Source organism: Orcinus orca, chromosome 3, assembly GCF_937001465.1.
Source record: "Orcinus orca chromosome 3, mOrcOrc1.1, whole genome shotgun sequence".
In the NCBI taxonomy this organism is placed as follows: domain Eukaryota; kingdom Metazoa; phylum Chordata; class Mammalia; order Artiodactyla; family Delphinidae; genus Orcinus; species Orcinus orca.
Window position 1 is genome coordinate 10,929,813 of NC_064561.1, and position 23,525 is coordinate 10,953,337.

A 23,525-nucleotide genomic window follows, 5' to 3' on the forward strand; every position below is an offset into this window, starting at 1 on the left:
TCTAATGGTGATGAGTCTAAACTCACCTCTAGAGCTTTTCACAGTCCAGTTGACAAGCTTCCTTCAGAGGCAGGAATAGGTTACCTAAGAGGAAAGCAAGATATTTTTGAGGTCACTTTTGCGTGCTTATAGCTCCTTCAAAGCATTAGATAATCTAGCAGCCGTTAAGCGAAAGTTGCATGTTGCCATCCAGTGCTCTGTTGCATAGGGAAGTCTAATCTTTAAGCCCACAGGGAGCCCTCAGGGAGGCCCATGGAATCCTCCAGGTGCCTGATGAGTGCTGGCCCTCACAGGCATCCGCTGAGCTCTGGTTGGGGGGCGAAGAGAGCGTGGTGCCTCTGACTGGATCCATCCTCCCATTTCAGCGCCGTGAAGAACCTTGTCGACAGCAGCGTCTACTTCCGCAGCGTGGAGGGCCTCCTCAAACAGGCCATCAGCATCCGAGACCACATGAACGCCACAGCCCAGGGCCACAGGTAGTTCCCAGGACCTCCCGCCCCTGCTGCTCTCAGCCTCCTTGCTGTAAGGACCTTCGCTGCTCAGCCAGGAACTGCCACTTCTCGCTCCTCAGACAACTCCCTCTCTTCATCTCATGGTGGCCAGTGACTTCCTTTCATCCTTTGGCGTCTGTAGTGGGAGAGTTCAGTCACTCGGCACCCAGCTTCTGAGCTCTGTTGTGTGCCTGGCCCTGGGCTGGGTGCTGGGGACACGGTAGTGACCAAGAAAGGTGTGCTCGTGGCCTCACGGGGAGACACACAGCAACCAGGTAAACACGGAACACACAAGAACATTTCAGACACATGTGAAGGAGGAAAAGGGCTGTGGGGGGCCTCTCTGGGGAGACGGCAGAGGTGTGAGCAGAGGCTTGAACAACCTGCAGACAGATATGACCCGGGGTTGGTGCTCCAGGCACGTCAGTGGCAGGGCAAAGGCCCGGGGCCTGGTGAGCTGGGTGTGTTGGAGGAACATCTGAGGTGGGTGTGGCTGCAGTGGGTGAGCGAAAGGGAGACGGGTTCAGGGGGTGGGCAGGGGCCTCGAGGGCAGCTGGGAGGGCGCCCGGAGCTGAAAGAGGCTTTGAGCCAATGACCAGACGGTCTAAAAATGAAAACTACTTACAGTTCTTACATACCGGGGAGAGAGTTTTTGGAGAAGTAGCTCTTTTTGTTTTGGTTTTCATTAGAACTTAATAAACACACATGTAAACACATGCACACGTGCTATAAGCCATCACTCGAGCTTGAGATGCGTCTGGCTCCTTCAGTGTGGGGTTCTGGTATGCCTGTCCCCGACCAGGCACTTAGAAAAAAAAACTGTGTTGCTGCCTGTGATAATTGAGACAAAAGAACTGTCAAAACCAAAAAAGCCTTAAAAACAAAAAACAAGCAACAACAAAAACCAAAAAGGCCTTGCAAATGTGTAAGAAGGGATGTGCAGCAACCTGCCCTCTGAGGGTAGCGTGAGAGGGGTTCACGATGGTTCCCCTGCACCAAATAACCATCTGGCTCTGGCTGCTCTGGCCCGGGTGGGTGACAGCCATTGGGACTGGAGTTCACTGCGTCAAACCTTGCACAGTGCCATACACACAGTAGGGCCTCAAAAACCATAGCTTTTACTTTTAACTCAGTTTCCCAGCTGCTTCCAGAAGCCCTGCTTCTGCCTGCTGTTGCAAAAATGCACCGTGCTTCTGAAAGGCACCAGTAGCAGCTTGCGTAGTAGCTACTCACCTGCTATTGCGTCTCTTTGCAAGCCCTGGGGGTTTGAAGCTCCCAGTCATACGCGAGACCCAGGCACAACCTCTGAAGTGGGTGGCTGGTCCCGTTTTTACAGAGGATGCCCTGAAGGCTCAGGCCAGGGGTCTTGGGGGACTGGACTGTGACCCCAATGCACAATCCAGCCTAGCCGAGCAGGCCTCATGGCCTCTGACCTCAGCCTCATGGACGCTGCACATGTTTTGTTCCAGCCCCGAGGAACCGCCCCCGCCCTCTTCAGCCTGATCCCGGAAGAGACTTGGAGGTGCTTTGGCCCCTCTGACTCAGGTCAGTGCCAAGTGGGGCCATAAGCCTCTCTGTGCTCCTTGCTCTGAACTAACCCACGTTCTCGGCATCCAAGAACGGACCTACTTGACTAACCACTCGAGTTTTCTCCCTAGGCTTGTAGGATGGTTTCATCCGTGGGAGGGTAGAGGGTAGGGGCACCTGTGCCCTCTGCTGCTCGGGGCTGTTGTCAGCCCATCTCCCTTGTGCTTTCTCTGTCATCTTCCTGCCCCTTATCCAGGCCACAGGCCCTGTCCTGATCCCAAGGACCCCTGCCCCCCAAGACAGAGGGGAGCCTCATTTTCCATACCCTTCCACATGCCAGCTGCTTGCTTTACCCAAACACATTGTCTCAGGCGGAGCCCAGCAGGACTGTTATCCACCCAGCTCTGGAATCTTCATTCTACTGCTGACCTGCTGTGTGACCCTGAGCAAGTCCCTCCCCACTCTGGTCTCTGCTTTTCCCTTCTGTCAGAGTGCTTCATTAGGCGCATCTGCATACAGTGATGTGTATTGTAGCAGTCAGCTACTGCTGCATGACAAACTATCCCAAAACTTAGTGGCTTATGACACCAATCATTCGCCTGCTTACGGTCGTGCAGTTTGGGTTGGACTCAGCCGGGCAGTTTTGCTGGGCTCACCTGGGTGCTACTTGTGGCTCTTGTGGGAGCTTGATGGGGCCAGAGAGTCAGAAGTAGCCTCACATCTGGCCCTTGACCAGTGCTGTCTGCTGCTGGTGGGGAGGGGGGTGTCTGGTCCTCCACGTGGCCTCTCCAGCAGGACAGCCCAAGCTTCTCCTGGTGGTTGGGCGCCTGGTGTGCACGTGTTCATCCAGCCTTCCCTTGCTTCAGTTATGGCTGTCCCATTGGTCAAGGCCAGTCACGTGACCAGGACCAGATGGGCAAGGACTGCAGGAGGGCTTCAGTACTGGGAGGTGTGGTTGACCATCTGAGGAGAGCGTGGCACCAAGAAAGGCCTAGTGTCTTGTTATTCTGTGCATGCAGGGCATGCCAGGGCAGACACAGGCAGATTGGAGGTACCCAAGGGACTGACTGTACCCGCAGCTTGTGTAGCTCTCACAGCCCCCTGCTCATTTGCTGTGATTGTGCTCTGTGCTGTGGAGGTCTTCTCAGAGGGTCAAGGGAGGCGTGGCAGGGGACAGGGCCCCCACAACTCCTAGAGCAGCAGCCCCGAGAGCCAAGAGGCAGCAGAGTTCATGGGTGTGCAGTCAGAGTTCTTATCGGGCACTTGCTATGTGACAGGCTTAGCTCTGGGCATCGGGGTGATGAGGAATCCCACAGACTGTGGCGTCACTTGGGGGACATCTGGGAGGGCCTGGAGCAAGAGGGGCTGCCAAGGGGGTCAGCAACCCACCCCATTTCCCCACCCATTGGTGCCCACCAGTCTGGACCCACACCCCAAAATCTCCCCCATCCTATCCCCTGTGCCCTGGTGCCTCCCACCCTCAAGCCTCAGAGATGCTGCCCTCTCCACCCGTCCACAGTCAGTGTGTTTCTCCTGCTCCTGCCTGGAGCCTCCAGGCAAGGCGTGAACATCCTGGGTCATCTGCCGTCCCTTTACTGCTACTGCCGCGCCCCCTCAGAACAAACTGCTCTGTGGCTCCGCCCGATCCCACCTGTGTACCTACAGACCCTGCTCTGCTCCCCAGAATTGCCCCCCTCTCCCTACCTCGGAGCCTCCACTCCCACTTCTCTCCAGACTGCCCCCCCCCAAGGGTTGTAGGTGACCTTCACAGGATCAAGTCCTGGCCTCCCCTGCTTCTCCAGGCCCCGGGCTCTACACACAGCCTCATTTTACAGAAGAGGAAACTGAGGCTCAGAGAGGCGAGTGACTGGAAATGTCAGGATTCACACCCAGACCCTCTAACTCCCAGTGCTTCACCTCTTCCCTCAGCCTCGCCCAGGATTTTCCTCAGACGCCACCTCATCAGGGCTACCCTGCAGCCCTAGGGGTCTCTCAGACCTCGCCTTGACTCACCTCTTGCCCCCCAGCCTGACCAAAGCTTGGACCCTTGGACACAGCCTTGTGGGACTTGGCAGGGACAGAAGACCAAGTAAGTGTGGCCGGCGCATTTCTCTTGCTCTTGCCTGGAGCCTCTGGGCCAGCCATGAATGTCCCGAGACAAGGCTTTGCTGCCTCTGGATTCTTACCCGCCCCCACTGGCCATGGACACGGCCATGGCCCCTCGGACCAGTATCTGCCACCATGACAGTCCTGATCATGCGCCTGCTGTGTGCCCAGATCTGTGCTGGAGGCTTCACAAGGGTCATCCTGAACATGCACCTGCTGTGTGCCCAGATCTGTGCTGGAGGCTTCACAAGGGTCATCTTTCATCCTCAGACAGCCCTATCAGGCAGATGTCACCCAAATGCAGAGGGGAAAAGAGAGGCTCCAAGAGGTGGCATTGTTTGTGCGAGATCACACAGAGAAGAGCAGACCCTGGCCTAGTTTGGTCCCAGCCCTGCCTCTGACATGCTGTGTGACATGGGTCTGGCACCGACCCTCCCTGGTGCTACCTTTCTCCATCTCAACAAGGAAGGCTGGACTGGACCTTCTCTACAGGCTGAGGCAGGCATTCGTGTACCTGCCTGCCTGGACTGCATTCTGCCTCGAGCAGAAATGCCCACCTCAGGCTCAGACCATAAGGAGAAGCCACCCTAACTCCAGGGGTGGATGTGGGACCCTGGCCTGGCTAGTCAGAGCCCCCCACCTCCCAGGTCACAGTGATTGGTTTGAGATGGGCATGCGATCCAATGAGAGATCTTCCCTGAGGATTTTGCTGGAAAAGTACCATCTTCCTTCTGGGGTTGGTGAGCTCGGCAGATGGACCAGGGGACCTGAGAACATTGCCTGGGGCCCTGGATCCAGCTGTACCTGACACTAGAAAATCTCAATTCTTCAGTTTCATGAGTCCCTAAAATTACTGTATTTGCCAAAATTGCTTTGAGTCTGTTTCTGCTGACTTGAGAAGAGCCCACGCTGATCTGATCCCTGCGAATTCCAAGCCTGGGAGATCATGGCCCATGGTTTGTACACCTCCGAGGCCAGCTGTGTGCCAACAAAGTGCCCAGCAAAATGTATAAAGAAGAGCAGAATTGAGTTGTCGAGGGTAGAGCCAGGGTGGGTCCCAGGCTCACTGCTCTGGGAGGATCCCCCAGTTTGGCCCAGAGAAGTGGTTGGGCGAGAGGGGTGGCAAAGGCCAAGGGCACCCTAGGGGAAACAGAGAGGGTCCTGGTGGGGTATCAGGGCTGTGGAGGGGCCTGAGGGCCTGGGAGGAGGTTCAGGAACACAGGAGGTATTAATAATTGCCTCCCACCACCAGGAAACAGGGTCAGCCCTCTCTCACCTCTCCTAGGGTGTACTGGGGGCCTGTGTGCTACCATCATGCCTTCCCCCTGCCCCAGCTCAGTTGAGGGGGAGGGAAGAGCCTCAGGTTCACACTGTTTTAGGCCCTGCCTGGTGTGTAACCCCCACAGAGTCACCCTCCCTCTCCACCCACTCTGAAGGCACCTCTCGTCCATCTCTCCTCCTGCCATTGCAGCCATGTATCCATCATTGACGGTTCTCTCTGAGCTAGGCCCTGCCTGCCCAGGGGATGCCCTGGTGAGCCAGACAGACCAACCCTGGCTCCAGGGCTCAGACCCGCTGGACAGACAGGCAGCTAAGTGAGGTAACTGCATGTATCCCAGAGGCAGCCTTGGATGGCTCAGGCGCTGTGAGTTAGTGGGGGGCAGTCATGAGATGCCCTAGACCTTCCGAGGGCTCCCTGTCACCCACGGCCCCTGAACATGACCTTAGCCAGTACTCTCAAAGATGTTTGTGCAGGACGTGGGTTGTTAGATGCCCCATCACCCCAAATCCTGGGGCTCACGGAGATGCTGGTTATTTGCTCTGCGTGGCCGGCTCGCCTTTCATGCCGGGCGAACGTCCGTCCCCTGCCGGCCGCAAGGGGGCGCAAGAGGCAAAGCCTTGGCCGGGCACTCCGCCTCCAAGCTGTTCTTAGCCCCTGATTCAAGCCCCCGTCCCCAGTCTTGGCCGATCCTGAAGGGTGCATCGTGACCCTCCGTCCTTTTTCACTTCATACGTTCTTGCTTCCATTTTCTAGAAAGCGAACTAAGGCTCCGCAAGGCCAGATTACCCAGCAACACCTCGCATCTGCCTCGACGCTCTGGCCGACTTACCCCCTCCCCCCGCCGCCCGGAGTGAAGGGTGTGGGCATGCCCAGACCTAGCTCGCTAAGACTTGCTCCCAGAAATAGGTGGGCAGCCAGGAGAGCGACAGGGAACTCTCCGTGCCACGGGGCATTCAAGTAGGGAGCCTAGCACCCACGGGTGGGGGTAACCTGGAAGGGCTCCCTGGGTTAAGTGTTGGAACTGCCCCCCCCACCCTCCACCAGTCTCCTTCAAATTTGTGGATGGAGTAAAAGGAGGCCCGGGAGGGCGGTGACTTGTCTCCAGTTGGTCCACAGTGGTCAGGATGGGAATCAGACTTGAGTTTTGGCTTTTTGTTCTTAGCCCCTGGTTTTTTGGTTTTTTTTTTTTTTTTTTTTTTTTTTTTTTTTTTTTTTTTTTTGCGGTACGCGGGCCTCTCACTGTTGTGGCCTCTCCCGTTGCGGAGCACAGGCTCCGGACGCGCAGGCTCAGCGGCCATGGCTCACGGGCCCAGCCGCTCCGCGGCATGTGGGATCTTCCCGGACTGGGGCACGAACCCGTGTCCCCTGCATCGGCAGGCGGACTCTCAAACACTGTGCCACCAGGGAAGCCCCAAGTCCTAGTTTTTATTTCAGGCCTGCTCTGTACTCTGAGGGTCCTGCCCCTGGGAAGCCCCTTCCTGGCCCCTGCCTCATCCCCCAGCAAGGCCTCTGGATGCCCCAAGATTGGTCCGCATGCCCCAAGATTGGTCCGCATGCCCCTACGCTACTCAGACCCTCTCCAGGACTCCAGTTCTTCAAGAAACCCATGGAAACACCCCTTTTGTGCTACCGCAACACACGGCCCAGGCTCCGGGAGACAGAGCTGGACAGAGACATTTCTAAAGCACGGGGTCAGCGCTCAGGTAGAAGGAGGGATGGGGGTGTCAGAACAACAGATGGGAGGGGGGATAGGTAAGGCTTTTGGAGGAGAAAGGGGCATTGGAGGCCGACCTTGAAACGCTTCTCCCCCCCCAGAGGAGAGACTACTATTGTCCCCACTTTTCACATGAGCAAACAGGCTCAGAGGGGTGAAGTGACTGGCCTGAGGTCACACAGCAAGTGGGAGTCAGAGCTGGGATGGGAACCCAGGGTCCTCGAACCCTGAAGCCCTACCCACTGGACCACACTGTCCTTGCCATGGAGGATCCTTCAAAGGCTTCCCCTGTTGACATTCTGGGAGAGGATCTGGAGAGGGGGACTTGGGGGGAGCAGCTTCTACACCTCCTCACCTTCCCATCCCTGTCTCCACCTTCCCCGTCTTCCAGGCCCCTTTCCCAGATCTTCCTCTCTGGCCTTTTCCATTCCCTTCTCCCCCGAAATCTCCCTTTCAACCCCCCAACCTCTTACTCCAGCACCTAAGAGTGTCCCCTCATCTGAGAAGACTGAGGTCGAGACTCTTGATTGGCCCAGTGGTGGGTGTGGGTCCACATGGGGTAACACAGCCAGCGATGGGGGAGGGTATAGGACAGGAACAGGGGTAAAGGCAGAAAGAAGGAGCCATTATAGGAAACGGTGTGAATGATAGAAGATGGTATGGACCGGAATGGGAAGGGTGTTTCCACCATGAGTGGTGGAAGGAGACAACGTGGCAGGGGCAAGAACACAGGAGCAAGCCCCAGTGGTGAGGGGGCAAGAGGTGTGGCCCATAGTGGGCAGCCCCAGCTGGCCCAGCCCGGGCTGCTCCTAGAGCTGCTCCAGCTGCCGCCCTCACGTAACCAGAGCCTGCTTGTTGCATCAGAGGCAGGCAGGCGGTCTTGGGTAAACAGAGCAGCTCTCGAGGGCCCCAGGCCTCCCCAGCCACCTCCACACTCCCCAAGCCTTGTTCTGTGCCTTTGAGCCCAGGCAGAAGCCCCCAACCTGGCCTAGGCCCTGGTGTGTTCTTGGGACACCTGAGTGTCTGGTGTTGGACACTGAAGGGCAGCAAAGACGGGGTGGGAGAGGCAGGAACCCTGATCCCCACCTTTATGACACAGTGTGAACCCTAGTTTTTTTGGTCCAAAGAGAAATCTATGCCCAGGCTGGGGGTCCAAACTGCCCATGTCACAGATGGGGAAACTGAGGTGTGGGGAGAGGCAGGGTCTCTGTTCCCTTCTTCAGTGTCCCCCCCATACTAATATCTCCACATATTCTCCCCTGAGTCCAGGGGTCCAATCACCTCCTGTTGTCTTCTTAGAAGGTGGACACCAGGCAGCCATTGCAACCCACCTGCTCTCCCCTTTCATCTGCCCCAGTGGACCCCCTCCCCCATCTCCAAGCCTCTCTTTGGGTGCCCACCTCAATCTACTTCCACTCACTGCTCTGGCTTCATCCTCCCCCACCAAAGAATGTTCTGCACTCTTTCTCTGAACCTTTGCAAGTCCTGTTCCCTCTTCTTCTACCAGTGGCAAACTCCTACTCATGCTTCAAGGCCCAGTATAAATGCTCCACCCCTCTTTGGGGGAAGCCCTCCCTGACCCCTCTGGCCCAGTTCTGATCCCACAGGGATAGGGAGTATGTGGTAGCTCTGCCTCCTTCAGACTGGGGGCTTCTCCAGGATTGCCCAGTCAACAGTCATCTTCATCCTGTAATTCTTTCCACCTTGATTCACTCATTAATCCTGCTCTGATCCCCCTCTGGGCCTGGACCTGTGCTGGGTGGTGCTGGGATCCCAGGGAGGGGGTCCAATCCTGGAAGCTGACCTTTGAAGTGGAGGAGGGCGCCCAGCCACCGAGGGGTCTGTTACCCTCCTGTCGAAGCACGTGGGTCACACATTCAGCTGCAGGAGGCACACAGCTGGGCGAGGTCCCTCAGCGACCCCAGAGCCCCTCTCTGCAGTCCCTCCATTTGGGTGACAGCAAGGGTCAGGGTTGGCTTCGAGAAAGTCTCGGTGCCTGGGGCCTCAGGTCCCGGGTCGGAGTTACATTTCACTCAGGTTGAAGTTAGTCCAGAGTAGGAGATAGCAGGGGGTTACAGACAGGGTCCGAATTAGGGTCAGGCTCAGCAGGCCAGGGTCGCCCACTGACATCAGGGGAAGCCTGGCAGGTCTGAACCAGCTCCCTCCCGGGCCCCCCTCCCTCATTATACTATTCCCCACCTCAGAGTCTTCCCGCGTCTGAGTCCCGGGCCCCAGAACTCCCGGGACCCGGCCACGCCCGAGTGCCCGTCCGTCGCAGCCCGTGGCACGCCCTCTATGCAAATTTAAGCCCCGCCCAATCAGCTCCCGGGGGCGGGGCCGCCCACTCCGAAGGCCCTTGCGGCTGCCGGGCGCTCGGGGTTCTGAGCTGCTTCCTCCAGGTCGGTGCGCGAGCGTCCGAGGGTCCAGGTGTAGCAGGTGCGTGTTGCGTTGGGCCGAGGTTTTTGCGGTGTCCTTTGAATGGCATCTGTGGGCTGGGTTGAGTTTGAAAGTCCGAATGTCCTGCTGTACGAGGGAGAGTTGTGTCTAAGAGGTGTGCAGTCCTAAGATTGTGAGTTTGAGAGGTTATGTGTCCTGGATTTGTGTGTCCCAAGGGTATGTGTCCAAGGGGTGTGAGTCTGAGGGTTGTGTTCGGGGGGTGGGGCGGTCAAGGGTTGTGGTTCTGAGAGGTTGTGTGTCCGAAAGGGTGAGTGTCCCAGGGGTTGCATGTCTAGGAGTTATGTCTGAAGGAGTGTGTGTCATGTCTGAGGGGTTGTGTGTCCAAAGGGCATGTGTCTGAGGGTTGTGTCAGTTGGGGAATTGTGAGTCCAAAGTTGTGGTGCCATGAGCCCCTGGTATGCGACTATGAGTTATAGTGGTCCCCTTTCCTGGGTCACATCCCTTTGTGCATCCTGGAGCCCCCTGTGCACAACCACAACCCCATGCCTTCCTGCTGTTGGTGTGCCCTTGTGTGTCGCGGCCCCAGACCTGCAAGTGGCATGACATCCACGTGTGCCTGTGACCGCCATGACCCTCATCCACCCCATGGGGTTTGCACCTCATGCAGTGAACGTGGGGCCTCAGCTGGGCCCACAGAATGCCTTTGTGGCTGAGGGCAGGATGGTGGGCCCAGAGCCCTGAGTGGGGCACCACAGCTGCCTGGGCCACTTCCTCCCCGTGCCTCAGTGTCCCATCTGGGCCATGGGTATAGGAAGGATAGTCACAGCCCTCCGAGGTTGTCAGCACATGACAAGCCCGTGGCTGCGTTGCTTTCATGGTCATGGTCCCCACCCTCTGCCTCTCTCAGGGTCCAGGGCAGCAGACGTTGCCAACTGGGGTCCCTGGCTATTCCCAGTCCCCAAGCTGCAGACCCAAGAAGTCAGAAATAGCTGAGGCCTTCTGCCTGACCAGCTGAGAATCCTCACTGGGGAAGGTCAGGACCTCTGGATCTTTGGCGTCGGGGATGAGAACTTTCAGGCTCTTGGGGTGAAGGAAACGGGGTTCAAAAAAGTATTTAGACTTGGAAGTACAAGTGTATGGGGTTTGATTTCAAAGGTCAAAGGAGCTTTGGGAGAAGTCAGCCTTGTTCCCTCCTGTCCCCATACCTGCCTTCCACTACCTGTCTGAGTCCAGGAGTGAATCTTGGCCTCCAGGGAATGGACTTTTGGGACATTTAGAGTCCTGGGGTCTCACCTGCGAGAGCTGGGAACTCGCTATCTGGTCTGAAGCTGCCACTTTGCAGGAGGGAAGACTGAGGCCAGGTGGAAACACGCAGGCCCCTCAGAGAAAGGACGGGCTCAAGGCTGCCCCTCAGCCCCTAGGAGAACTAAAGCCAGGAGTGAGGGGCCCCAGCTTCCTCTCTCCTCTCTGTGTGACCTCAGACAAATCGCTACCCCTTTCTGACCCTGTGACCTGAGCAATTTGAGCCCGATCTTACTTCCCATCTCCAACTAATGATTGATTTCATTAAATCATTACCCAACCAGGCAGACATCTAGAAAATGCAAATTAGAGGAGAAAGGGAATTAAAATCGTTTGTCACCCCAACTCAGATGCAATGAGTATAGACATGTTGGGGGTCTGACCTTCTGGAATATTAGAGGCACATATGCACCTGGAGACAGATGTCATTTGTCAGAGAGTATTTATCACACTCCTGGGATCCCATGTGGGGTTGGAGAGGTCACCCCAGCCCAGGCCCATGAATCCGAGTGGGGTGTACACAGTGGTTGGGTCCCATTTCTCAGCCTCCCAGAGGTCCTCGCTGAGCCTGCATCTTGTGGGGGGGGGGGGCTTGTGAGGCTGCTCACTGGCCCCAGGGAACTCAGGAATGAGTGTCTCAGATCCCACTGGTGCCCAGGCCCACTTCCCAGACTGGGTCGGCGAGGGTGAATTTGGGGCACGGCCGGAGAACCCTGTGGTATAAGCCCACGCTTGAGCGAGGATCTGGGGTCCCACCGTGTGGCCCTGGGAAGGAGCCTGCTTCCTCCTGTATAAAACAGGGCAGCCGTCTCCGCTTCACTGGGCTATCTGAGTCAAGCTGGTCCTGTGTGTAAGTGAGGTGGAGCATGGGCCCGGGCAGACAGCAGGCACTCAGTAACAGGAGGGGCCATCCGAACTATGACTATGAGTGGACGTGCCTGTGAGCCCCATCCAGGTCCACCCGCATCCCACCCTCCACCAGGGGCCAAGCAAGCCTCAGGCCTGTCAGCTTTCCTGTCCTGATCTCCTCCAGGTTCAGGTTCACCACAGGTTGAGGTTGGGTCCTCAGAAGGGAACAATCCAGGCAAGTTGTGATAATGAGTCACTGCTGTGGGCACAGGCCTGCCTCTGTCCAGTTTCCACAATCAGAGCCCCGACCCTCTCCCACTGGACGCTGTCCTGGCCTCCTGCTCCCAAAGGACTTCTCACCACAGCAGCCACGGAGTCTGCTGAAAATCCTGAATTGCACCACAGCCACCCCCCACCCCCGTTCATACACCCTCCATGACTCTCCATTGCTCTACAGCCCACTCTTTCACCCTGATCCCCAAGGCCCCTTGCAGCCTCCCTGCCCTCTTCTGTCTCCAGATGCCCCTCGCTCACCCATACCTGGCAATACCATCCACGCCTGCACCTGGAACCCACCCAGCACATTCCCACCTCAGGACCTTTGCACCTGCCATTCCTTCCACCAGGCAGTCTCTCACCCACACCCCTTCATGGCTGGTGTCCTCTAGTCCTTGAGATCCCCTTTTCAAAAAGTCCCTTCTGGCCCATCTTTCCAAAGCAGCTCCCTCCCCTGCCACCTCCCCCACTGCCTCCCCCTATAGCTGTGGTCCCCAACCTTTTTGGCATCAGGGACTGGTTTCATGGAAGACAATTTTTCCACAGACTGGGGGCAGGGGGCATGGTTCAGGTGGTAATGTGAGAGATGGGGAGCGGCAGACGAAGCTTCGCTTGTTCGCCCTCCACTCCCCTCCTGCTGTGCAGCAAGGTTCCTAAGAGGCTGCAGACGGTAGCAGTCCACAGCCCGGGAGTTGGGGACCCCTGCCCTATAGAATTTCATTGGTGAGGGCTCTGTCCCTGACAGTTTACGTGTCTGTCGTCTCCCCCACCAGACTGGGCAATGGGAAAGGTCAGACGGGTCTGTCCACTCCCTGCCCTTGCGTCCCTGGCACCTTGGTCAGCTCCCAGACATTTCTTGGCGAAGAAAGTGGGGACCAGGGATGCCTCAAAGGCCCCATCTTGGGTTCCCCACTGGCTGCGTCTTGGGTCTGCTGGGCTATGGGCTGAGTGTCTTCCTCTCAGCTCTGACAGATGTGCTAATTTCCCAAGCTGGGAGGTCTGGGCCTCTGGGGATGAATTTCTGGGGCCCTACGGGGAGATCTTTCTTTGGAACAAAGAGAGAGAAGCCTTGGGTTGTTCCTGCAGCTGCCACCGCAGCTTAGGGGACATCTTTGGGGGCCTTCAGTGGCCGAGGGCTCTGACCTGTGTGAGATAGCAGAGTTGGGTTCTGAATGTATGGTCTCTCTCAGCGCCAGGGGTAGGAGTCCCAAGCCCCACGGGAGGTGGGATGGGGCACGTCTCCATTTGCAGTGGCCATGACAGAGAAAATGGCCTTCCTGGCAGGACCTTCAGTGGACAGTGAGGGCAGCGAGGTCCTGCATGACCCCGGGACATAGTTTCCTTCCACGGCGGGCACTGGAACCTTCAGAGGGTCAGCCCCTTGGCCTGAGAGAAGCATGAGCACCGTCCAGTGGGCTGTCGTGCTGTGGGCTGTTTAGAGAGGAGTGGGGGAGCAGGGGCCCCCTCAAACTGGCGGCCTGTGGGCCAGATGGGACCTCAAATTTGTTTTGTGAACCATGAGGTATTTAAAACGGAACCTGTTGCTGATGTTTCTTCCGTTTGTTAAGCAGTTGTTTGCTCATTCATTCAAGGAAGGGTGATTGCGGACCTACTGTGTGCCGGGCATTGGGAAGACTCCATCCTTGCCCTCGTGGAACGGACATCTTAGTGGGGCAACAGGATCATCAAAGAAAGTAACAAAGAAGCACCAAAAATATCTGGTAGGACTAAGTGACACAGGGAAAGAGAAATCTGGTCTGGGGAAATTAGCACCTCTAGAAAGAGAGATTTCTGCCCAGGCTTGAAGGACATGTAGCAGCGTCTCAGACCTGGGTGAGTCTGAGAAGGGCGTTCTAGGGAGAGGGCACAGCGGGGGCAAAAGCCTGGCAATGGGCAAGTGGCAGGTCTGTCTGGGGCTGGTGTTTCAGGTGCCTGGAAAGGGGCGGAAGGTGAGCTGGGAATCTGCTGGTAGATGAGGCCTGTCTAAAGTAGAGGGACACGTGGGTGTGTGCCTGAGGTGCCCCCAGGGCCCATTGGACAAATGGGGAAACTGAGGCTTGGAGCATGTCAGGCAATGAGTGTACAGTGGAGTCGATACCCCCATCTGGCTGTGCCCATAGCCACAGCCAGGCCATCATACCTCTCAACTCATGGAGCAGGCCTGGGGAGGGGTCTGTGGAAGTGGGTCTGAGGGTCCCCCACTGGGCCTCCATTTCCCCATGAATGCCAGAGAGGTCTATAAACAAAGGGACCCCCGCAAAGGGCCTCCTCCAGCTGGAACATTCTGGGTTTCTGGGATTCAGAGCCACACGTGGGTAACACACCCCACCCTCAGACCCCCACAGTCCCCAGGAATACCCCGAAGATCCCCTCAACCCCCTGCCACCTTGCACCAGCATAGCTTGTGTTCCCCATGCAGTGTCCGTACGTGCGATCCGTGAGATCTTCACACCCCACCCTCAGAACCCCCAGCCCCGAACCCACATCTCTCCCCTGGGGGGTGCTCCCACCCTGCCTCAGGAAGCCAGAGGGTGGGCGATACCCCTGCAGGGGATAGAGGCCCTATCTGTGTCTGGGGGCCTGCTTATAATGGGGGACTAGCATGGATTTGGGGAGTCTACATGTGTTTGGGGAGCTCTGTGTGTGTCTAGGAGGGTTGCATGTTGTTGGGGGTCGTGTGTTTGGGGGCATCTGCATATATTGGGGGGTTTGTGTACATTCGAGGGATCGGCAGGTGTTGGGGGACTCTGTGTGTGTCTGAGGGGTCTGCATGTAGTTGGGCATCTGCGTGTGCAGAGGCCTCTGTGTGTGTTTTGGGGATGTGTGTGTTTGGCAAGCCGTGTGGGTTTGGGAGGGGTCTGCATGTATTGTGGACTGCATGTGTTTTGGGGACTTATGTATGTGGGTGTTAGGGGTGATGCATGTGTTTGGGGGGGTCTCCCTGCGAGGGGAATCTCCCAACCCCCCCATCTGTACGTAGGAGGAAAGAGCTTTCTCCCTGACCCCCTGTCCCCAGCACCCTTCCTGGGTCTGCCCGGGGCCCTCACTCTGAGCTGGGCACCCCAGGGCTGAGGAGAGGTGACCCCAAGGCCTTCTGGGAGGGGTCAGGCCCAGTGATGGCAAAAGCTGCCTGCATAGAGAAAGAGGGCGATATTATCTCCAGAGAGCCCCCCAACTCAGGGAGGTGTCGCCGACTCTCCCCATCTTCTGGGGTAGGAAGCTGAGGCCCAGAGAAGTTTGGTTGCACAGTAGTCACTGCTAGAGCCCGCCTTCTCCCCAGGGCAGGTGAGGGACTCCAGGGGCTGTTGTGGGCTGAGCCAGCCCCTAGGTCACCCACAGTGCCCCCCCCAACTACCTGGGCCACCATCTCCCCAGGCTCCCAGGGGAGGAGGCGGCCCAGGGCCCTGGCTCGGGGAGGAGGGGTGTCGCCAGCAGCTGGGGTGGGAGCCGCTGGAGCCCTCAAGAGAGGGGCGGGGGGGTCCCGACTTTCCAAGGGGCTCTTCCTGTCTCCTGTAATGAGATACTTGGGGAGCAGGTGATGAAACCACCGCCTGGGTTGCGTGAGGCGGGGCCACCGGCCTGATTTGCTGCAGGGCCCAGGAGCAGCGCCCCCTCCCCGCTTCGCCGCGTCCCGCGGGCCCTCATCTCCCCCAGGCCACCCACCTGCCTCTCACTTCTCCTTTCCTCCTCTCCTTTCCTCGCCGGCCTGGGTCCCCCACCAAACTGAGGCCTCTGAGCTCAAGGGTCTGGCAGCGTGACTTTGCCACTTGTCCCTCCATTAAAGACCCACTGGGAGGCAAGAAGGGGAACTTGACTCTTCCTGATCTTTTCTCTCAAACCTCACTGCAAAGCCTTTGATATCAGGATTCTGTGACCCATTTTGTGGGGGAGGAAGTAGGGGTCTGATGTCTCCCAGCGTGTCACAGTAAGTGTCACTGTGGTCTTGCAAGATGGCACGCTGACTCAGCATCCCCAGTTCCAAGGCCCCTCTTCCTTCTGGCTTCTGGGAGGCCAGAAGCCAAGGTTGATAGATCCCTCCACTGCCCCCTCCTCCCCAGCTGGTGGGAGAAGGATTCTCCCTCCCATTTACAGGTGAGAAAACTGAGTCCTTCCACAGGGAGAGGCCAGCAGTGAAGGGTCAGTGGGAGGGTGGGATTCCTTCCAGACCCCCATCTCCATCACCAGGGAGCTAAGAGACCTCGTAGAGAGAGATGACAGTCATGGCCTGAAGGACTGCAGCGGTGTTTGTTGATGGACTTAGTGACCACAGGTATCACCTTAGAGGGTTTATGATGCTCCAGGCACTCATGAAATCTTCCTTTGTACCCCTAGTTCCCCCCTCCAGAACAACGCTCAGGCCTGAGGCCCCAGGCCCCCTCCCAACCCCAGGCATATGCCACCAGCACGTCCTGTCCCCTTGGTCGCCAAACAATCCATCCTCTTCTGCCTACCTGCAGCCCCCGTCCCAGTTCAGGCCCCACATCTCCCACCTAGACACCTGCCCCAGCCTCTCCCGGCACCTTGCTCCTGCGCAGACAGATGCTGTTTCTCATGGCAGCCATGACTAGGGACAAGGTTTGTTTTGGGTTTTGTTTTGGTTTTTGTTTTTTTGGCCGCGCCGCACAGCATGTGAGATCTTAGTTCCCAGACCAGGGATCGAACCCATGCCCCCTATGATGGAAACATAGAGTCTTAACCACTGGACGTTCAGGGAAGTCCCCAGGGATGAGGTTTTTAAAAAAATCTTTTGGTTGAGATAAATCACATAGAGAAAAATGCAAAAATCGTTGGAGTAGGGCTAAAAAATTTGCACAAACTGAACACATCTATGTATCCAGGTCCTGGCCCGGGGAACAGGACACCCCAGTCCCCGGACTCCCGCTGTCCTGTCACAGTACCTGCTCCAGGTGGCCACTGTGCTCATATCCATCACTGTAGGTGAGTTTTGCCTGTTCTGGAACTTCATATAAATGGAATCACATGGTGTGTCCTCTCTAGGGAGCCCAGTATTGCTGAACCGGCACATGGTCTGGGAGATTCACCTGTGTGGTGGCATGGAGGTGGAATGCATCATTTTTCTGTGCTGTATAGTAGTCTTGCATAGAATCTACCAAAAATCATTTACCAGTTCTCCCATTGAGGGCATTTGAGTTGTTTCCAATTTGGGGCTCTGACAAATGAGGCTGCTGAGAACATTCTTGTCTGTGTCCTTTGGTAAAACACGGACACTTTTCTCTTAGGTGAATGTTGAAGGGAAGCATTGCTGGGTCAAAGGGTAGATGCATGTTCAGCTTTAGTAGGTGCCAGACAGTTTTCCAGAGTGGCTCTACTTCTTTCTTTTTCCACCAGCAATGCATGGAAGTACAAGGGGATTATTTAAACTGTAAAATCATATCCTGACCCTCCCCTGCCTCCAAACTCTCTGTGGCTCCCTAATGCCCTCAGAGTAAAACCCACACTCGTCACTGTGGCCCACAAGGACCTATGTGATCCAAGTGCCACAACTCTCCCCACCACCAGTCCCCTCCCCTCTCTCCCTTGCTCGCACTGTCCAGCCATAGAGATTTCTTTGCTTTTTTTCAAAATGCCAAACTCATGATCACTCTGAGCCTTTGCCCTTGCAGTTCCCCCTGCCAGGAACACCCTTGCACCAGATCTCCCCACAACTGACTCTTCCTTTGCTTGGCTGTGTCTTTCTTGGTCTTTGGGTCTCAGTTCAGATGTCACCTCTTCAGAGAGATCTTCCTTGAAATCCCTGGCTTCTAACATTGCCCCTTTCGTGGTCAATACTTCTCTCTTTTTAGACTTAGATTCTGACCTACAAGAGCTTCATAAAATGACTTGGGCAGTTCCCATTGTTTTCAAAGGTCTGAGGTAGTTTAAAGAACATTTCACTTTCCTGTCCTTTAAGATTTGATAAAATAACCATAAAACTATCGGGGCCTGTTGTCCTTTTAATGGTAGGTCTCAAGTCACTTTTCTAATCTTCTGTGGTCATTGGTCTACTTAAGCTTTCTACTTCTTTTGAGGTCAGTTTATCACAATGGTTGGCACTTGATAAATGCCAAGTATGGGGGGCAAAGAAAGGGGTGGGAGGTATTGGACTCTTGACTTCAAATGCCCACTCCCCCGTCCATCTGCTCAGGGCCCCATCCAGCCCTTCCACTGAGGCCCAACTACATGCTTCCTCCTTTAAGACGCCCTCTTGCATTTTTCCTGACTCTTCTTCCCTTTCCTGGGTCGATGAGTCCACCTGTGCCTCTCTGCTGGGCAGATGCCACAAGCTCTCTGCTTTCTAGCTGGACATTGGTGGGGGTGGAGGGGACATGCGCACAGAAGAATACTCCCCTAACCTCAGCCTCCCCCCTCGTGCCCTGCAGATTCAGCACGCACCACCACCTCCCCCCAGCAGTTCCGGTCACGCCAACATCTGGAGAAGGGGCCGCCAGGTCTGTCTGCTGCCTGGGGTGGGGATTTGCATGTGAGTACAAATATATATGCACACCCTGGGCCTTCCGCCTGCCTCCGCATTCCTTGGCTGGCCCTTCACACCTGGGCCTGAGGCAGGTCAACGCTGAGTGGCTGGATTTGCATGCCTGTGTATTTCTGGGTAGGGAGTCAGCTGGGGGAGTCTGAGAGGAAGTTGTTGAGGGAAGCTGGGGGGAGTTCAGATGTGTCCCTGTTGACCTGCTCCCTTCACCAAATCTTCCCAGTCACCCCTCTGACTTGTCCTGAGGGTCTTCCAGTCTTGGGGAGAGGGAGAGAGCTGGATATACGACCCCCTTAGCCCCACAGAGTCAGAACTGGAGGGGATGGATGGAGGCTCTGGGAGACCAGAGTGAGGGCAGGGAGGGCTTCACGGAGGAATGGATTTTTTTGAGCTAGGTTTCTGAAATGTGTATCAGAGTTGGCCAGGTGCAGAAGGGGCAACAAGGGCTTTTCAGGCAGAGATATTTTGTTGAAGGTAGAGAACGGTGGGCAGGAGCTGATTGGGGCAGGGCCTTTCTTACTTTTTAAAAAATTTATTTTATTTATTTGGCTGCGCCGGGTCTTAGTTGCAGCACGCGGGATCTTCATTTCAGTGTGCAGGATCTAATTCCGTGACCAGGGATTGAACCCAGGCCCCCTGCATTGGGCGCGCAGAGTCTTTTTTTTTTTTTTTTTTTTAATTTTTTTCTTTCTTTTTATTTATTTATTTATTTATTTTTGGCCGTGTGGGGTCTTCATTGCCGCGCGTGGGCTTTCTCTAGTTGCGGCGAGCGGGGGCTACTCTTCATTGCGGTGCACGGCCTTCTCATTGCAGTGGCTCCTCTTGTTGCGGAGCACAGGCTCTAGGTATGTGGGCTTCAGTAGGTGTGGCACTCGGGCTCAGTTGGCTGTGGCTCATGGGCTCTAGAGCGCAGGCTCAGTAGTTGTGGCGCACAGGCTTAGTTGCTCCACGGCACATGGGATCTTCCAGACCAGGGCTCAAACCCTTGTCCCCTGCATTGGCAGGCGGATTCTTAACCATTGGGGAGCGCGAAGTCTTAAGCGCTGGACCACCAGGGGAGTCCCTGGGGCAGGGCCTTGAATGGCAGGCTGAGGACTGAAGCTTCCTTCCTCCTGAGGGCAGTGAGGGGCCGTGAGGAGTGCTTGAACAGTGAAGGGACATGGTCAGCTCTGTGCTGGGTAGATCCCTCAAGGACCAGGGCAGGGGATGACTTTGGTTCCTGGGTGAGGATTGGGGGCTCCAAGGTCATCAAAGTTCAGAAGACTCAAACCCCTGTGTGAGCCCATCTTTACCTGTCAGGCCTGGCTCCAGAGATGGCAGAGGACCTAGTGGCTTCTAGAGGACCCAAAGAGCCCTAGAGTACAGTGACTTAAAGTGCAGGATTCAGGCATAGCACAGAGGGGGCCTCACCCCCAGTCTCTGCCCAGAGGGACACAGCCCTGGCCTCCCGGTAGTTTCCTGTCATCTCTACCCCTGCCCCCAACTGTCCTGCTTCCCATGGCAGCCATGGCCAAGTTTTTAAAGTCCTGTGCCTTCTTTTTTTTTTTTTTTTTTTTTTGTGGTACGCGGGCCTCTCACTGTTGTGGCCTCTCCCGTTGTGGAGCACAGGCTCCGGACGCACAGGCTCAGCGGCCACGGCTCACGGGACCAGCCGCTCCGCGGCATGTGGGATCTTCCCAGACCGGGGCACGAACCCGTGTCCCCCGCATCGGCAGGCGGACTCTCAACCACTGCGCCACCAGGGAAGCCCCAAAAGTCGTGTGCCTTCTTGCTCAAAGCCCTCCCACGGCTGTATACTTCTCTTAGACCAAAACCCACAGGCCTCCCTGCAGCTCAGAGGACCCAGAGTGGCCCTGCCTCTGAAGCCTCTCCTGCTGGCCTCCTCACTCTAGTCTTATTGATGCATTTCCTCCCTCCTGAGGGCCTTTGCACCTGCCACTCCTTCTGCCTGGAACTTACTTCCTGTCTGGCTCTTGGGTCTCAGTTCAGAGAAACCCCCCCTGACCTTCTGACTCTTGGGGCTCCCCCATTATGTGAACCCTGCCCTAGCCAGGATGTCCTTGTCTAAAATGGGGACAGATTGAGAAGGGGCCAGAGTTGATCATCCAGGCTCAGAGACTCATGTCCAAGTCCCATGTTCCCATGGGACCCCAGGCTTGGGGGCATTTCCTGAGTCATCTTGGCACCGAGACCTCCCGGCCAGTGCCCGTCTTCTGTCCCCAGGGACCTGTCAGGGCGGGGATAACGCACCCCAGCCGTGGGAACTAGCCTGATTCCAGCCGGGGATTAAAATTAGCCCCAGAGGTTAAATTTAGCAAGTCAAGCTGGAGCTGGGGGGCTGAGATGGGGGCTTTCGTTGGCCTGGGATTTGCATAGCTGTGACCACTCAGAGACCCAACCCAGAGAAGGTGGAGGGTGTGTCTGGGGTCACACAGCGGGCCACATATGACAGACTGGGGCATCTCATACTTCCAGCCCTGGGTCTGTGGGAAGATGAGGCACCCTGCTCAGACCCCTCGGGCTGGGGTGTGGGAAGCAGGTATGGCTACTCCCAGAGACAGACCTACATTTCCCTATACTTCCCAAGAGCTCATTCCCAGGCCTTGTGCCAGGTACTCTGTATTTCATACCCACCCCATTCACAGAACAGCAAACTGAGGCCGAGGGAGAGGCCTCCCTTGCTAAAGACCGCTCTTCTGTTCAGAGGCTGGCTGAGACCTGAGAGCAGACCCACTTCACCCTGGGCAGGCCTCAGCCACCTATGACATGGGAGGGATGGGGGAGTGGAGTGTGGTCATAGAGTTGGCAGAGGGGATCTCGGGGGCCATGGAGCGGCTGTCTGTATAGTGGGGTGGGTGCCGCTAAACAGGCAACATGATTCTTTGATTCCAAGGAGTCCTGCATGAGGGCTGCTGGGAAAGTCCTGGACCGTGTCTTGGGTACATGCTGCCCTCACTGAGCTGCCCATTCTCACCCTTGGGGCCCCCACCAGGGAAATCCAAGATCCCCACAAGGAAGGTCCAGAGTTTCTCTCCAGTTTGCCTGGGCCCACCCCATCCCCCAGTCTGAGGGTCCCAAGCTTAAGTCTTTCCAGGGCATTCTCCCCTCCTCCCGCTGGATGGTGGGGCAGGGATAGGGTTTCTCTTATGCTTCCCCCCAACTTTTTATTTTATTTTTATTTTTTGGCCATGCCACGCAGCATGTGGGATCTTAGTTCCCTGACCAGGGATCGAATCCGTGCCCGCTGCACTGGAAGCGTGGAATCTGAACCACTGGACCACCAGGGAAGTCCCCACACACACACAATTTTTAAAATAGAAATCTATAATCACTGAGGGAGAAATGTTAGAAAATTCAAAAGATCAAAAAGGAAAAAAAAAAAAAGACAAAAAGCCTACACATTGTATGATTCCATTTATACGAAGTGTCCAGAACAGGCAAAGCCATAGAGAACATAGATTAGTGGTTGCCAGGGGCTGAGGGGAGGGGAATGGGGAGTGGCTGCTAATGGGGCTGGGGTCTTTTTTTGGGAGGATGAAAATTTTCTGGAACTAGATAGATGTGATGGTTGTACAACGTCGTGGATACTCTAAATGCCACTGAATTGCATACGTTAAAATGGCAAGTTTTATGTTATGTGAATTGCATCTCAATTTTTAAAAACGGGAAAAAACCCATAAATTTCCACCCAGCGTTGACTCCCAGATTGAGCATTTCCTTCTAGTCTTTTTTCCACTCTCAGTACCGTTTTTCTTTTGTTGTTGTTGTTGTTGTTTTTGCAGTACGCGGGCCTCTCACTGTTGTGGCCTCTCCCATTGCGGAGCACAGGCTCCAGACGCGCAGGCTCAGTGACCATGGCTCACGGGCCCAGCCGCTCCGCGGCATGTGGGATCTTCCCGGACCGGGGCACGAACCCGTGTCCCCTGCATCGGCAGGCGGACTCTCAACCACTGCGCCACCAGGGAAGCCCCTCAGTACAGTTTTTAAATATATGTTTTATATATTTTTAATATATGTTTTCTGGTAACCACAGCCCTCAACCTTGCTCATCAAAGGGCTATTGTGGGATTGAATGAGTTCAAAAGTGTCTGCTGTGTGGACCAGGCTTACTTTCAGAGGCTCAGGATCACTGAGCACCACTGGGTACCAGCACTGGATGGCCCTCCAACCTGGCCTATTGAGAACTTTTAAGCTGTCGCCAGTATTCATAACAGCAGTGCATACACAGCACCTGCCGTCTGCAAGGCAGATCTGAATGCCCTTTGTGGGTTAGCTCATTTTATGCTCCAGCAGCACTGGGCAATGCACCACACTGTTATCCCCGCTGCACAGATACGGGGTCAGGCTCCCTCTAGGTCCCACAGTTACCAGCTTGTTTTGCTTTAAAGCTTCAGGTGGGGGCACCCATACCTCTCAATCTTTCCCCCTTGGTCAGCCTTCTCCTTATAAAACATTGATCTGAAAGTGTTCAATGAGCATTTGCTGCATCCTGGGCTGGTCGAGGGTGTGGGCTGTGGGGATGACCCAGCCTGCCTTGATCTCCCCCATCATCTCCCTTTCAGCACCTGGCAGGGGCAGGAGGAAGATAGGGGGTAGACTGGGGTGCCTGTCCCCACTCTCCACCCACCTACTCTGTCCTCTTCTCCTCCCCACCTCAACCCCCAGACCAAGGACACTCCACCCAGCCTGGGACAATGGGGAGGAAGAAAATTCAGATCTCACGCATTCTGGACCAAAGGAATCGGCAGGTGAGTTCAGTGGGTGGGCCAGTGGTTCGGGGAAAGGCATTCCTGGCAGGGGACATGGCCTGGGCAAAGGTCTGGCCATCTGGGAGAACTGCAAGGGAATAAGGAGACTTGATGCAATGTCAGGAGTTTGAGATGTAGCCTTTACTCATTCTCATGATGATTAATTCACTGATTCCCCTTGATGACTGGAGCCCCAGTCACAGGGGAGGTGGAACTCAATACAAATACACCCAACTCAAAGCGCTGGACCAGAGAGAGACACAGAACTGGGGAAGCTCAGAGAGGGAGTGTGGGCTCTGCCTGGAGGCCAAGGTAAACTTACCAAAGGAGAGGACATTTGGGC

At 56.0% G+C, this 23,525-nt stretch overlaps 1 protein-coding gene across 7 annotated transcripts in view; it reads left to right on the forward strand.

Annotated features, from left to right (window-relative positions):
* Nucleotides 1-23,525, forward strand: part of LOC101270309 (BLOC-1-related complex subunit 8) — a 34,372-nt gene that overhangs the window by 6,652 nt on the left and 4,195 nt on the right. For 2 of the 7 annotated variants that reach the window (XM_049707313.1, XM_049707314.1), the window contains exons 3-8: nt 366-476; nt 1,961-2,036; nt 6,841-7,109; nt 16,783-16,882; nt 18,325-18,393; nt 23,100-23,182. In XM_049707313.1, coding sequence (XP_049563270.1) covers nt 366-476; nt 1,961-2,036; nt 6,841-7,109; nt 16,783-16,882; nt 18,325-18,393; nt 23,100-23,182 — 708 coding nt within the window. Of the gene's footprint in view, nt 1-365; nt 477-1,960; nt 2,037-3,537; nt 4,993-6,840; nt 7,110-16,782; nt 16,883-18,324; nt 18,426-21,633; nt 21,827-23,099; nt 23,183-23,525 lie in introns of those variants that run through there. The other 5 variants (XR_007476235.1, XR_007476236.1, XM_049707315.1 and 2 more) reach the window with 5 other exon arrangements.